The sequence below is a fragment of the Lepidochelys kempii genome, chromosome 3, assembly GCF_965140265.1.
Source record: "Lepidochelys kempii isolate rLepKem1 chromosome 3, rLepKem1.hap2, whole genome shotgun sequence".
NCBI lineage: Eukaryota > Metazoa > Chordata > Testudines > Cheloniidae > Lepidochelys > Lepidochelys kempii.
In genome coordinates this window covers 37,251,641-37,268,157 of record NC_133258.1, presented here as the reverse complement: position 1 = coordinate 37,268,157, position 16,517 = coordinate 37,251,641, and the positions used below count along the sequence as shown (strand labels likewise).

The window sequence follows — 16,517 nt, the reverse complement described above, 5'->3', positions numbered from 1 at the left end:
TGCCATAGATCCAGGTCAAAAACCTGTTTTGCAAGAACTATTATGAACCAAAGGTGTGCTTACCTTGTTTAGCAAACGTGCTAAATGGGGTTGAACAGGAGGAAAAGTGTCAGGCCATAGGGGGCAGCTGGGTGTATCCAGGCCAGTTACTCCACCTCCCACATCCATACATTGTGTTCTGTGCAGCTAATCTAGTCAAGTCAACAATTTACTCTAGCCTCTGAGCAGGGAGGTAGTCCTGGGGTGAACTGTTTTGGTGAAGACTAGCTGCCTGGGATTTTTCTACAGTGGTTTTTTCTGGATTTGTGTGTCATGTGCAAGAGAATTGGCCACTCCAGCTACCAGCCTGATTTTCCTACTTCCCCCCACACCTCTCTGACATAAGGCTAGGCAGTTGCACATCTGAATTGTGGCCTTATTGATTGATACCACTTATCAGCCTTATACTCCTATAATACTATCCTGCTTAAACCTATGCATCACACATTAACAATTAACCACAACAATAAATCTCTCTATTAAATTATTACATAAAATAATTGGCTACAGGCTGATTCAGAATGCAGAGACCTCCACTTTATTGCACAGCTTACTTGTAGTGATGCAATAATGCAAGTGATATTTTTAGGTAAGGACATTGTATGGAGCCCACAGCACATTACTGAATAGTCTGTATTAGTTCCTACTGAACATGGGGGGGGGGGGGGAAATAACTTCCTGTGTATTCCATTTTGTTAAAAAGATTAAACTAATATAGAAGTTATTTGTTCTCAGTATGGTTTATCTTTCTGCTTTTAAACTGTATAATTGCTGCTAACTCTTCCCATGGTTAGAGTCACACCTTGCTTCTGAGAGTAATTCATTTCCCTTTAGAATCTGTTGTTAATAGCATCTTTACTGAAGTCACAATTCTCTGCTGATTTATAGCCAAAAATAAATGGAACTTTTACATGTCAGATGCTAATCAGCTGATTAATCAGCACTAGAGGACTTTATATTTTAGAAGCTGACTCAGAATGGAGAGATCTTTACCATTACCTAAGGATAATATCAGTAACAGCAGAGTGTTGTATCATTATCTTTTTCTGTCTTGTCTCTTTAGACTGTGAACTCTTTGGGACAGGGACTGCCTATGTTTGCACAGTGCCAGGCATAATAAAGTCTTGGAGGCTATACTAAAATAAATAATAACCGAATACACAATCAAAGTAGGAATTCTAATAGAATCAGTTGAGACAAAAGACCAGCAATAAATAAGTCAGGTCTGAGGCTACCTAGCTTCATTTCATGGAGTGCAGAATGTGTAACTATTTACTTTGTGGAGTGTATGTGCATACTTTGCAAGCAACCTGTGGCCTTCAGAGGCCATGTTACAGCCTGGCATTATTGAAATAAAAGAGCAGAGAGGTAGAATTATTTGTAGAGGCAGAATATAAGGTCCCATATAAGGTTCACATCTATCCCACAAAACTGACTTCCCCGATCTACATCTCATACTAGGAGGAGACCAAGGTAGAACATGGGACACACCTTCTAACAGAGGTAGAGAAGGTTGATCATTCCTTCTACAATAAAAAAGTCCCTCCAAGAGATGCGGGTAACATGTGAAACATAGGTTGTGGTGAAATGGGATTTGATCATTAGAAATATTCATGGATTGATATGTGATGACCACGTGACTTGCCAACTGCTTTTGAAGGTGGTGAATTTCTTGAGATATCTAGACAAATTTCAAAGGATGGAGGCTGTGAACTTGGTACATAGTGATACCAAAGAAGTAGGAGGATGTAAAGCAGAGGTGCTGGAAGCTCAATTGAGATGATTATATAGCGCCTCTGTGGTAGCTTTCTCTGAAATTATTCTGGTTCCACATACAGGACCATTGGGGTCTCAGTGCATGGATGACAAGATGATGTAAAGAGACAGGGAGGTTCAGTCCAATATCTTAATAAATTACTCAACAGGTAAGTAAAATAAAAGGCATTTTAGTTGTTTGCTGGCATATTAAGAGAGATTATTCAGAACAAAAAGACTTATTTGTGTATGGTCAATCTTACAGCATGGAGATATTACTATTTGTTGACTACTACAATATGGAAGAAGTCAGAAAGCAGAAATATTTTCCTAAGCACAAACTGTCTTTTTAAGACATGCCTGACCATTGTGGGGAGTCTACTAACAAAGGTATCAAGTCTAATTATGTTTTTTGTGATGTGACTACCTGACCACTAGGTAATGGGTTGAAACTAACTCATTTCCCTCTGGGTGTCAAGCAACAGTCAGATGATAATACCTTTCTGACATATTTTAATCTAGGACACATTTTAACTGTTAACATCTCTAAAAAGCTCTACATTCCACTGGTGATGGAGGACTGAATAACACAGGCTTCCTAACTGAAACTGCTGACTATATAGATATATAAACAGAATGTCATGCTATACCAGGGATCATACATACTACCAGCAGTTTTCAGCTGTGTTATTCTGCTCATCATGAAAAAGTATATATTTGTCTCCAGCTTAGTCCAGAAGTAAAATTGAAGGTTTGAGGGAGAATGAGAATATATTTGGCCATCAACAGAGAACGTAATAGCCTATACGATGCACATAATCTAGTGGGTTGATCAATAAGACACTAAGATAAATTATAACATTTCTTAGCATACGAGTTGGCCAAACTACATCTGTTGATGGAGCAAAACAAAATCCACCAGCTGAAAGTGTGGAAGCGCAGCAGTGTTTTATAGATATTTAAATTAATGTTGTTATTATTAATAACTACACGCCACTAGCCATCACCTTCAGCCCCCAACTAAAACCTCTCCAATGCATCATCAAGAATCTACAACCTATCCTGAAGGATGACCCATCACTCTCACAGATCTTGGGAGACAGGCCAGTCCTTGCTTACAGACAGCCCCCCAACCTGAAGCAAATACTCACCAGCAACCACACAACAAAACCACTAACCCAGGAACCTATCCTTGCAACAAAGCCTGTTGCCAACTGTGTCCACATATCTATTCAACTGTGTCCACATATCTATTTGGGGGGGGGGGGGGATAGCTCAGTGGTTTGAGCTTTGGCCTGCTAAACCCAGGGTTGTGAGTTCAATCCTTGAGGGGGCCATTTAGGGATCTGGGGCAAAAATTGGGGATTGGTCCTGCTTTGAGCAGGGGGTTGGACTAGATGACCTCCTGAGGTCCCTTCCAACCCTGATATTCTATGATTCTATGACACCATCATAGGGCCTAATCACATCAGCCACACTATCAGAGGCTCATTCACCTGCACATCCACCAATGTGATATATGCCATCATGTGCCAGCAATGCCCCTCTGCCATGTAGATTGGCCAAACTGGACAGTCTCTACGTAAAAGAATAAATGGAAATAAATCAGATGTCAAGAATTATAACATTCAAAAACCAGTTGGAGAACACTTCAATCTCTCTGGTCACTCGATTAGAGACCTAAAAGTGACAATTCTTCAACAAAAAAACTTCAAAAACAGACTCCAAGGAGAGACTGCTGAATTGGAATTAATTTGCAAACTGAAAGCTGCTATACAGGCTCCTACACTAAATCCCACCTTCACTGCCATCATTGGAGGTCTGGCCAGAGGAAAAAGGATATGACCAGGTCTTCTTATGCCCTTGGAATTGTTGGCTTCCATTTCCACTCCTTGCAGCCATTGGCAGCTGATATAACATAGAAAATAATTCAGGCTGCTCTAATTTACACAAGTGCTAGACCAATGCAAAACTAGCTCAGGATCACAGGAGTGTGTAGGGCAGTTTTACCCACCCTTCCACCTCACTCCTACCCTCTAACATGGATTTCATGTTCCATGTGCATAGCCAAGGATCTATTTGCCTAGTGCATTTGATTTACTTAATATTGATAAAATTATTGAATTACCAGTGTGCTTTAATAAATAACGTTTAACAAAAGCTACTTATGCTGCCATTAGTAACCACCCCCAGCCCTTGCTGAGGGTTGTAGAGGTTTTGTATATGTGGATATGGAAATTTGACCAGATTAATAAAAAAAATTAAAGAATTTTTTTCTGTGGGATTGTGGTTTCCCTAGCTCTTCAAGCAAGTGGTTATTTTAATGTGCATTAAGCAGGGCTGATTAGATGACATTTCTTACTTATTATAGTAAAAGCAAATACTTTTATAACATTAGAATTTCAAAGCTGGGCACAAATATTAACAGAGTCTTACAGCAACCCTGTGAGATCCCCTTTATAGAGAAGAGAAATTGAGACACAACAAGATTTTGTGTTGCTCAAAGTCACATGCAAGTGAGTGACACCTTTGACTAAAGCTTCTGGGTTCCCTGCTCTTGCCACCGGACTATGTGGTATGGATCACTCTTGGCTACAGGCAGGAAGAACAGGAGAATGTAAGTTTGGGGGGGGGGGGAATGTGATTGTTATTAAAAAAAAAAAAAAAGCAGGTGGATTTCATCCTGCAAGCCTGTAACTCCATGGCATGGTTCACTGTTTTGGTTAATGTTAGCAATGAAACAAGGGAAGAATCTGAATTTTACCAAAATCGGTCATCAGTTTTGTTTTTGAAAACTCTGCATTATTATTTTCCTCTTTGCAAATATCCAGTGCTCTCTTGTGACAGCTGCAAACTAAAATAATTACCCACTCCCTCTTTCCAAATAATCATTGTTATTTACAGCAGTCTGATCCTGTTTGGGATTCAGCCGAAGCTGGTAGAGGTTATGATGTCATATGGGTCCCTCTCTGTGGCCTGATTTGGTCAGGACAGCCTTCAGGATTGGAGTGATGAAGGTCTGTGGTCCCAGGAGATGGTGGGAGTGGCAGGCATGATGGTGAAGCTTGCTACAGTAACCAATTTTTGTTACCCATGGGGCTTTTAGCAGGGAATGGAGCTGAAGGGATAAAGCCCTGAGTTCTGATGCCCCTCATGAAGCTGAAACAGGGAGCAGAGCCACAGAGCTGAAGCCCTGAGCCCCAGCGCTCCCCCGCAGATCTAAAGCCCTAAGTCCCCCTCCCAGAGCCCTGGTACGCCGAGGGTCAGAAGCCCTTCCCGCACCCCATCCGAAGCCCTGACACCACCCCACCTTGCGGCTGAAGTTCCAACCCCTATGCCTCCAGAACATCATCTTCAGAGTTTCTGAACATTTCAGAGTTATGAATAACCTTCATTTCTGAGGTATCTATAAGTCTGAGGTTCTACTATATATTCCTTTGAGTATACTGTCAACTTTTCTGACCATCCATATTGACAAAGAAATATCAATTCTTGAGCAGGGTGGAGAAGACCTGGACCATCTTGTTATGTCTCAAAATTCTTGCCAGTTTCAGTTGAAGTGTATGATGATTCATAGTGTCATAAGTAGCAGACAGATCAACACAAAAAGCCACTCTCATTTTGCAAGTTTCAAAGCCAACTTTGACGTATTGAGATAGGTTTGCAACTTGACCACAGCATGAAAGCCCTGGGCAGAAACTGGTTTAGTTATCAAACAGCTGGCTTTCCATTGTTGGTGCTGTTCTACTCATTATAATCCTCTTGTATAGCTTGTAGGTTGAGCAGAGTAAGAGTATTGGTCAGTAACTCTTTGAAGAATTAGCCTCTGTACATGGTTGATTGGTGCAACCATGTTAGCCTGTTTCCACAGCCTGGGTATCTGTATTGTCTCCATGCAATAATTCAAAAAATCAAGTAGCCTCTTCTTTGCTGTCATCTCAAAGTACAGTAATAGTTCATTATATCCATTGAGTCAGGCTGTCTTTCCACATTTAAGTATCTTCATGGCTATCGTCAACTCCTTAATGTTGAGGGACTCATTGCGGACTTCATTGTCTCTGAGAAGTGATTGAAGTTCCTGCTTAATCTGTTTCATTTTGTGCTTCGCTTCATGGACTGTTTTACCAAGTAGAATAAATTGGTGTGCTACTTGGTTGGGAGAGACTGTGCTGATATGCATTGATGGTTGTCCTTCAGTGTTCAGCTTGCAAATGATGGGCCATGTTCTTTACTATTATAGCACAAATTTGTTGTTTCAATCAGCTCGCTCCAGTAGTTGCACTGCTCCTTTTGGATCTTTCTTATAAGCATTATCCTGAGCACAATGGTTTCTTCACTGAAGGGATCCAAGTCAAACAATTTGACATATTTTTAATATTGTTCACTTGTTTGTCCTGAAAGTCCGGGCATATATAACATCCAGCATCTCCTAGGATTTGCTGTTGGGCAGTCTTCCACGCCATGGAAAAAAACTCTCCATAGTGCATGTGTGTTACAGTAATCTGACAAATGGATCCATCCAATTCAGCTGTAAAGCCTTCCCAGTCAGCCTTTCTGAAGTTGAATCTCAGCAGGTACTTTGTTTTCTTGGGTTGTACTGCAGCCTCGGTTGTCACTTGCACTGGTCAATGTTATGATTTTTCTGAACTTTCAGAGATGACAAAGACGAAGTCAGGATTGTTCCTCTTGTTCTGTTGTGCACTTTGGAAAGTATATTTATCCTGGAAATCATAGAGCAAACTCAAGTTGTTTGTTGCTGCTTGCTTTTCAACTTTTTCACCATTATTGTCATTGTTGGAGTATACCCAGATGGTGTTGACTTTTGAAGTTGCCTATACTCCAAGATATGTGGAGGGGTGGTAGTGGTGTTTCCTGGCAGGGGAGAGTCAGTTGGCCATGCTAACTCTTTGGGTAGTTTTTAAAGAGAAATCACTGCTATTTGTTTGAGTTCAATAAGTTCCATTGTACCATGGTGTTTCACAACAGTGTTTTTCACCAGTCTTTTGTTGCATACACGAATTGTGCTACTGTAGGTGTTGCTTTTGACATTCACAGCAATATATACGCCAGTTATGTTTGGTGTGGTTGTCTCTCTCTCTGTCTCTCTTGCAGGCACTTTTATGCCAAACAGAATGTCAGACTTCTCTGCAGATATTGAAATGGCAATTTTAGGTGCAGTCTTGGGCTGAGGCCCCGAAAGGGGCCATTTATGTCAATGTTTATGTCTATATCTCCTATTGTGGTCTCAGTCCATATTGTTAGAATTGGTTTCTCCCATGGTTAGTTGCAATACTAGATTAACAGAGTATGACATGAACATATCTGACAAAGAAGAGAAGACGTTATGGATACCTCGCACCGCCACAACTCCCTTACTGACTTTCTGCAGACATGAACTCTTTGTGTGGGTCTGCACTTCCTTCCAAAGAATCTGATTGAATTTGTCTCTTTAATTCTGAGACACACAAGTCATGTCAAAGTCCATATATATGAAAGGAACACTGAGGAATTTCACATATTTCTCTGCTATATAATGACTAAGGGACTAAATTATATCAGTTGGTTTAAAATATTGAAACTTTTTTAATTAGTTACAATATTTTAGAATAATGTAATTGTTTTTAACTTTAAAGACAACCTAATAAGATGTTTCTCCAAATTATACCCTCTTGGTTAATGAGTCAAAATTTCAGACATTCCATCTTTGGAGAGCAGCAGGATCTTGACTTACTCTTTCTAGTTTAGAAATGTATTTTTCAAATTTAAAAGCGTTGGATGTTGGTTTGAAGGCTTCATTAACATGCAGATTAGCATAAATAGCACAAAGTGATTAGTTGATATGAATGACCTCGAAAGAGTACATTTCAAATCCTAATGTGTGTATTAATGGAGTTCAGGAAGCCACATTCATCATCCTGTGACTGATATAAAAAGAAAGTAAATACTGACTCATTTAAATATATACAAGGCTTTACCAACTGTTTCCTCAACCTTTATCATGAGCATTTTTCATCACAGACTGCTTTATGTACTGTGACAAAGTTCCTCCTCTGCCTTGGTTGGTCCTGCACTTATTGGTGGATTTGCTCCCCTCAGAGATTTACGGCAGCCCTCAGTTTGGCCACTTTTACTAGTGGCTCAAACCTGCCATTCACTCAGCTAACCTCATCACTGGCCAGCATGGGGGAAAGCAAGAAGAACAATCCCCTAGTGGGTCAGGGGACAGGCCAAGGACTTTTGCCTCTGGTGGAACCCACAGTCCAGGTCAACTCCTCTTATATTCAATACGGGGAAGGGGGAAGGAGAGAGGGGGAACCCAGGCCCACCCTCTACTCCGGGTTCCAGCCTAGGGCCCTGTGGATCACAGCTGTCTACTGTGTTTCTTGTAACAGCTGTGTGAAAGCTACAACTCCCTGGGCTACTTCCCCATGACCTACTCCCAACACCTTTTTTATTCTCACCACAGGACCTTCCTCCTGATGCCAGATAGTGTTTGTACTCCTCAGACCTCCAGCAGCACACCCTGTCACTCTCAGCTCTTTGCGTGCCCCTCACTAACTGAAGTGAGGTCCTTTTTAAACCAAGTGCCCTGACTAGCCTGCCTGTCTTAATTGATTCTAGCAGCTTCTTAATTGGCTCCAGGTGTCCTAATTAGCCTGCCTGCCTTAATTAGTTCCAGCAAATTCCTGATTGTTCTGGGACCGCCCCTGTTACCTTACTCAGGGAAAAGGGACCTCCTTAATCTGGAGCTAATATATCTGCCTTCTATCACTCTCCTGTAGTCATCTGGCCTGACCCTGTCACAGTACACACTGTTTATGACTGCCCAGTTGCAAAGCTAAAATAGACTGTTGTAACAATGTGAATCGGAGGCTTGAGTAATGGCCTATAAAATGAATCCTGTGCATTTTTTCAGCTGTTATCCAATTTATCAATGATGTTCTTCAAAACAGAACTTGCTAAAATCCCAAATCTTGCTAAAATTAATCATTAATTAAATTATACATATAGTACATTAGGAGGAAAGATGGTCTAGTAAATAGGACACTGAAAGGGGGCCTAGGAGACCTGGATTCAGGTCCCTGATCAATCACAGAGTCCTGGGTGACCTCAGGTAAGTCACTTACTCTACCCTGTGCCTCAGTTTCTGTAAGATGAAGCGTAATACTTACGTACTTCACAGGGCTGTTGTGAGGGTAAAATGCATTAATGACTGTGATGCACATAGATAAGTGATGAAGGCTACATAAGACTCTAGTGTGTAAGACAGGGTTTGTTAAAACTAAAAGCCAAGACATCATTTATTGTAGGTTCCCATGGGTTTCCCACCTCTTCAAACAAAGTAGCTGATCTAACGCTACAAGGCACAATACTAATTTTTCAATGTAAAGTGTTACTTGAGATTGCTCACTTTTCTTTCTGCTCAGACTCTGACTGTGCGGGAAGGATGGATTAATACTGACTTTCCATTTACCGAAGATCTGAGCTGTCCTACTTTTTTTTTTCTTTTGTGACCTGAATGGCAAGTACTTCTTTGCCAGTACTGGATTTAGCTTTCAAAACAATTCTGTACGGACATGGCAGAATGGGTCAGGCACCGAATTGCACAAATTGTACTGTTGGAAAGAGAAAAAATCTTGGTTTTCATAGATTTGCGAAAAGGTCAAAATATGGGCTTTAAGAATTATTAAATCAGTGTTAACTAAAAAATAAATGGTCATCCAGTAACTGAGGAATTTGAAAAATACTAAAAAATAATGTGAAAACTTACCATGAACAAAGATGCCTAACAAATCCAACCTAAATGATCTTATGCGTTCCCAAAGTATGCTTTCTCCACCATCCTTTTTTACTCATTTCAGCTGAAGGTTCAAATTCAGTTATTTATACCAATTGAAGTTTCTAAAATATGTGCAGATATGTAATAGGCTGCACATAAAACAATCAGTTATCTGAACCATTCAGGAATGTGGTATAATACAGTTCATGACTGGCAGAGCTACAACTCAGTCTCAGCTTTTAATGAACAATTTTTATAGAAGTTGGGGTAGAAGAATGATGATGTGGCCTAGGCTCTGCATTGGAATTCAGGATAGCTAGGTTCAGTCCTCCGCCTTTCCACAGACTTTGTGTGTCCTTGAACAAGTCATTTAGCCTGCCAGTGCATAAGTTCTCCATCTTCTGCTTGTCAGTTCTCTCTGTTTTTATTTATATTGTGGTAGCCCATAAAGGCACCAATCAGACAGCATGGTCCTGTGGTGTTAGACACTGTGCAAAGGGGTGAAACAAAGACAGTCCCAAAGAGATACAATAGCTGAACGCACAGGTAAATGGAGGCTGGGGAGGATGTGTGTGAGTTAACAGCTATCAAGGGTAAGTTTGCATATTTCTGTTGAGGATGGGGAGCAAAAGGAGAGGTGTTGCGGTTGATATTACAGGTGGCATCCCCTTTACTGTATGTTGGGGGGCAGGGAAGACCAATATTGCAAACCACCCATCTTCAGATATAAGGAGTTGTACCCCAAAATCATGAGACTGGCTTTGCAATTGTGAGATTTAGAATGAATGACTGAATAGTTCTTTTACTTTTCCATCTGGTTTTTGAGTTTCCAGGGTGCACGCAGGCCATGTTTGCAGCTTTTTCCCCCACACCCAGTAGGGCTTTTTGCTAAATGAAAACTGAGGTTCTCATGTAAGCACTTGGCTTCAGGAGCTGGGCTTTAAATAAAACATCAGATATTGCTGAACTCATGGTACAATTGCAATTATATCAACACTGAGAGAAATACCTTGGGAAAATCATCTAACAATTGTATGCAAAGAGGCCTTATAGTACAAACCTTTTGATTATTTTAACTCAGTATATATTTAAAAGACAATTCTTGTATCCTGTTAACATGGCTGAAGTGCTCTGGGTGGCCAAGGAAAATGAACTCCTGCTACAAGTCTATATCAATCAGGAAACAGAAATGTAAATCTTGCACTACATTTAATTTTTTCATCCTTAATGTACCGCTTACCTGTCATGACAAGTGCATGATATGAAATTGTTTTCAGAGAGCACTGGGTTTTTTTCTGTCTTTACGTAAACACAAATTGTCCTTCAACTTTTAATATTTCTCAGTTTCTTCAGTAACCGTGGGTATACTTGGTTTTATCATTTGATGGGGTGGCTTGACCCACAAGATATTCTTCATTCCAATGATAAACATTATTGTTGTATTTCTGTCAAAACAACAGAGATGGAGGTTTTGTTGCAGACTATTTTGCTTTCTGTGGCTGGTTCTCTTTTGATAAAAAGTAGCTGTGATTTGTCACACTGACAGGTACACCTACTGCGAAATGCTGGCGATGAAGTTACCATCACTGTACAGTACCTCAGGGAAGCTCCATCATTTCTAAAGCTCCCATTAGGTAAGAAGAAATTAATGGGTACAGGTAATTTTTTTCCCTTTGCAATATTTCTCATAATCTCTGTCTGACACTGACAGAAATAGTAATCTTATTTTCAGATGTTTTACTGCAAGAAGGTTTATTCTTTAATGTAGTTTATTATTTAAGGTTCAGTGTGTAAGAATATAGGCCCAGATTTTTAAATATATATAGGCTTTGCTGCGCTCTGTGTTGCAATACCTAAGTCAGTGGTCTCCAACCTTTTTATGCTAAAGATCACTTTTTGAATTTAAGATCAACCCAGGATCTACCCTGCCCCTTCCCCGAGGCAAAGCCCCCTCACTCCATTCCCCCCTCCCTCTGTTGCTCGCTCTCCCCCACCCTCACTCACTTTCACCAGATTGGGGTAGAGGGTTGGGGTGTGGAGGGGGTGCAGGCTCTGGGCTGGGGCTGAGGGGTTCAGAGTGTGGGAGGGGGCTCCAGGCTGAGCCTGGGACAGGAGGTTGGGGTACAGGAGTGAGGGGTGCAAGCACTGGGAGGGAGTTTGGGTGCAGGCGTAATATGGTCACACTGCACCTAGTCTCATAGAATCCACTGGACACTTCATGAGTTTTACTTTTTATTAGTGTCATTTGTGGTTTATAGATCCAAAATCCTTCAGGGATTGTCACAAATCAGTGTAACATTCTCAACTGCTGGGTGTGGATTGGCTGAGCCTGGGGTAGGGGGTTGGGGTGCAGGAGTGAGGGGTGCAGAAGGTGGCTCCAGGCTGGGGCAAGCGATTGAGGTGCAGGAGAGGGTGAGGGGTGTGGGGAGAGTTTGGGTGCAGGAGGAGGCTCTGAACAGGGGCAGAGTGTTGGGGTGTGGGAGGGGGGAGGGGTCTGGGCTCTGGGAGAGAGTTTGGGTGCAGGAGGGGGCTGTGAACTGGGGCAGGGGGTTGGGGTCCAGGATGGGGTGAGCGATGCAGCCTCCGGCTGGGAGGTGCTTACCACAGGTGGCTCCTGGTTGACAGCGCAGCAGGGCTCAGGCAGGCTGCCTGCCTGCCCTGGCCCCACACCGCTCCTGGAAGTGGCTGGCTGCTGGCACATCTCTGTGCCCCCTAAACGGGAGTGGGGCAGTTGGTCTCCACGTGCTTCCCGCTCCCGCAAGTGCTGCCTGCTCAGGGAACTGGTCAATTGGAACTGGCCAATGGAAGCTGTAGGGATGGTGCTGGGGACTGGGACAGTGCGTGGAGCCCTTCAGCAAACTTCCACTGGATTTTAAAGTAATTTTAAATACCTGTTTTTAACAGATTTAAAAGCCTGAAAAAAACTACTAAAAACCCAAACATACCCAGTAGTGTTCAAAACTTGGTAGGGGTTTATTTGGTAACCTTCCCATCGAATGTGGTTTTAGCACATCTGGCTATATAACAAACATTTATGAGACATACAGAGACAGGTGCTCTGGCTGCTTCGAAAAATTAAATAAAGTTGAATCATTTCTTTCTTCTCTAGCTAAAATATGTGCATAAATTGTTATGGAGAAAATGAGCCTTATTGTACAGTTCTATGAATGTATTTCCATTTTTGCTAAGCCCAACAAATGTGCATGGAATAGAAGCATAAAAAAGCATATAGACATAAATGATTGTCATTCTCTGTTATGTGTTATTAAGTTAGAGACTTGATCGGCCTATTAATGAGAAATGATTTAAGAGGAATTTCAAGTGATTGCTGCAGACAGAATAATGAATTTTGGTGATAATGAATGTGGAGCTGTGAGTTTGAGTTTTACATGCATTTTTCAATATATTCAGATTGCCATAGTAAACTAAATGTAAAACATGCATTATTTTAATGTGAAGGTTGCACAATTAAGCATGCAAAGAAACAAAAAATGTAAGAATTAAATCTAAAAGCAAAACCTAAACCCTGTCCTCTTTGGCATTTGTATTGTAATAGTCTTTAATTATGTAATTGCATACTATTTCTAATATAATATATATGTTATTTGTCAGCTAAATAGACATACATATCTCAGATAAGCTGCCATCACCCAATATATTTACAGACAACCTCCAAATGCATACATGCCCGAGGAAGAATTAACTCAAAACTTGGCTTTTGAGCACATAACCATGCAATATTAACATTGCAATCATGTGTTTTTTTGCATTTAATTTCCCAATCAAAATAATGAATATCTCCAATTGTCTAAAATAACAGGCATTCAGCAACAAAAAAAATCAGATCCATTAATAAAGTTTACATGTCCACTTAATAGGCACCATTCAAGCCAAGAGCTAAGATGTATTTACAAACCAGTGCGTGCATATGCCCTTAATGCATGACTAGGGAATTTAGCCATTAATTTTAATGGGAGATGTGTGGCTAAATTCTCCATTCAGTTTTCAAAAACTCAACCTGACTGTAAAAAGGCTTAATCTGACAAACACTTAAACATGTGAGTAATCCGATTGAGCAGTCTATACATAAAGATATCTAACTGCCTTCATCTCTCTCATCCTGTAAAGTACAGCCTATGATCAGATGCATGCTGTTGCTTGTCATGCTAAAAGGCAGTCACGTTTGTTTTTGTATAATATTGTTTGTATTTCACCAATTCTCACATTGTAATCCTTCCTCAGTTGAAATAATAATGGATTGTTTAATATTTTAACATAGTTAAGCACTTATCTATCACCTTCTGATTTTCAGGTTCCCCTGGACCATCCAGTGATCATAGCAGTGGAGCTTCCTCACCTCTCTTTGACAGTGGTTTACATTTGAATGGAAACTCAACTAACACAGTAAGCAAATTGAGTCCAGTTAGTCTGATCATAATCTTTGTTACCACTACCTTCGCAAACCTAATTTCAAATGGTGAATCAAAATGAATCTCTTGTCATTTTCTTCTAAATTATTTAGTTGTCTAGGATATTATCATAAGGCCATTGGCTAACTTCTAAAAGTTGGAAACAATACTTTTTCAAGTGAACTTTCACATGCTTTATTGAATTTCATAGAAATACAGAAGCCAAGATATTCCTGCCATGCCAGGAGGTATTTCAAGATTTAATTAGTTAGAAACCAATTTACATGCTAGGAATGAGAACATGAAAAAGAAAAAAGGAAGGTGGGCGGGGGGGGAGGGAGGGAATAAGAACATTGTATTAACAATATGTCTAAGTTGAACCAAAATGAATGCCAGCTATTTTACAGTTCTACAGCATGTAATTTAGAAATGGGCAGATGTAACACCATGCAATGGTCTGTTGGATCTGCTGTTTGGAGACTTTTTCAAGGCAGGTGATTATTCACCAAAGCTATGGCATGTATGATAGTTTTAGCAGATAGCACTGTTGCTTCTTTAATATGAAGTTTGTGGGTATGCAAAAAAAGACAAAAGACACAAGCAGCCTCTACATCGTCACCCGCACCCTTCTTTTGCTGACTTGTCACAATCCTAATCTTTACACTTGGGTGCCAGCTTTCCCAAAGAGGATGGGAAGGGGAGGAGCAGTGGTGCGGCCATAGCCGTGATAACCTGTTACTTCACCCAACAGAGTGAGGCTAGTGTAGAAACAAGGAAAACACATATTGTACCCAGTAAAAGGGTGCGATAGGAAACTTCTAGCCATGCTTCCCCAGCACTCCCAGAGGCATTGTGCATCAGTCCAGCTCATTGTCTCCAGGAGCTCCGACTGGGATAATGCACATCTGCAGACACTCTCACTGTGGGTCACAGTCTTGCTGTAATAGGTCTGTTGATGCAAAATGCATCAAATTCACGTTTCTTCGCCATATCATCAAGGCTCATCACGCTTATGTATTTTTGATTCATAGTGTCAGTCCCCTCATCCCTTCAGCCCAGGCAGTGTTGTCTGTCTCTACTGCCTGCTTGTCTGCTGCTTTCAGAAACATCATTGTACGTTCTCCCATAGCATCTTCCCTTGATGATGCCCATTCCCAAACTCACCCATAAGGCTAATACTCACTCCACCACTAGGACTTGGTGTCAGATGACAATTTGATTAAAAAAGTAGAGCAATATAAAATTAACATGAAACATATGACATGGATTAAAAGCTGGCTAAAACTGATAGGTCTCAAATTGTAGCTAGATGGGGGAATTATCACCAAGTGGGTATGTTTCTAGTTGGGTTCACAGGGATTGGTTATTGGCCCTTCACTGTTTAACTTTTTTATCAATGACCTAGAAGAAAACCTAAAATCATCAATTATAGTTTTCAGACAACACAAAGATTGGGGAAGTGGTAATTAATGAAGAGGACAGGTCACTGATACAGAGCAGCCTGCATCTCTTGGTAATCTGGGAGCAAGCAAATATGTTTTAATATGGCTAAATGTAAATGTATATGTCTAGGAACAAAGAGTGTAAGCCAGAGTTACAGAACGGGGGACTTTATTCTGGGAAGCAATGACTCTGGACAAGATTGCAGGGTTGTGTTGGTTAATTAGCTGCATGTAAACTCCCAGTGTGACGCTCTGGCCAAAAGGGCCTTCAATGCAATCCTTGGATGCATAGAAAGGGGAATCTTAGTAGGAGTAAAGAGGTTATTGTACCTCTGTCTTTGGCACTGCTTGAATATTATGTTCAGTTCTGGTGTCCATAATTCAAGAAATATTGATAAATTGGAGAGGCTTGAGAGAGGAGCCATAAGAATGATCATAGAAAGACACAGAACCATAGGGTTAAAAGGGACTGTGAGGGTCATCTAGTCTAACCCCATGATAAAGATGATTAGAAAACATGCCATACAGTGATAGACTTAAAAAGTTTAATCTATTTAGCTTAACAAAGAGAAGTTTAAGCGGTGACTTATTTAATACCTATAAGTACCTAAACAGGGAACAAATCTTTGATAATGGGCTCTTCAATCTAGCAGAAACAAGTATAACATGATCCAATGGCTGTAAATTGAAGCTAGACCAGTGGTTCTCAAACTTGTTCCGCTGCTTGTGCAGGGAAAGCCCCTGCTGGGCCGGGCCAGTTTGTTTACTTGCCGCGTCCGCAGGTTCGGCCAATTGCGGCTCCCACTGGCTGCGGTTCGCTGCTCCAGGCCAATGGGAGCTGCTGGAAGCGGTGGCCAGTATGTCCCTTGGCCTGCGCCGCTTCCAGCAGCTCCCATTAGCTGCAATTGGCCGAACCTGTGGACGTGGCAGGTAAACAAACCGGCTCAGCCCGGCAGGGGCTTTTCCAGCACAAGCGGCAGAACAAGTTTGGGAACCACTAAGCTAGACACATTCAGACTGGAAATACATTTTTAATGGTGAGAGTAATTAACCATTGGAACAATTTACTAAGTGTAGTAGATTTTCCATCGC

At 41.1% G+C, this 16,517-nt stretch overlaps 1 protein-coding gene across 1 annotated transcript in view; it reads left to right on the top strand.

The window, feature by feature from the left end:
- SNTG2 (syntrophin gamma 2) overlaps positions 1 to 16,517 on the top strand; it is a 529,846-nt gene that overhangs the window by 327,783 nt on the left and 185,546 nt on the right. The window contains exons 7-8 of the mRNA XM_073336143.1: positions 11,121 to 11,208; positions 13,887 to 13,978. Coding sequence (XP_073192244.1) covers positions 11,121 to 11,208; positions 13,887 to 13,978 — 180 coding nt within the window. The remainder of the gene's footprint in view (positions 1 to 11,120; positions 11,209 to 13,886; positions 13,979 to 16,517) is intronic.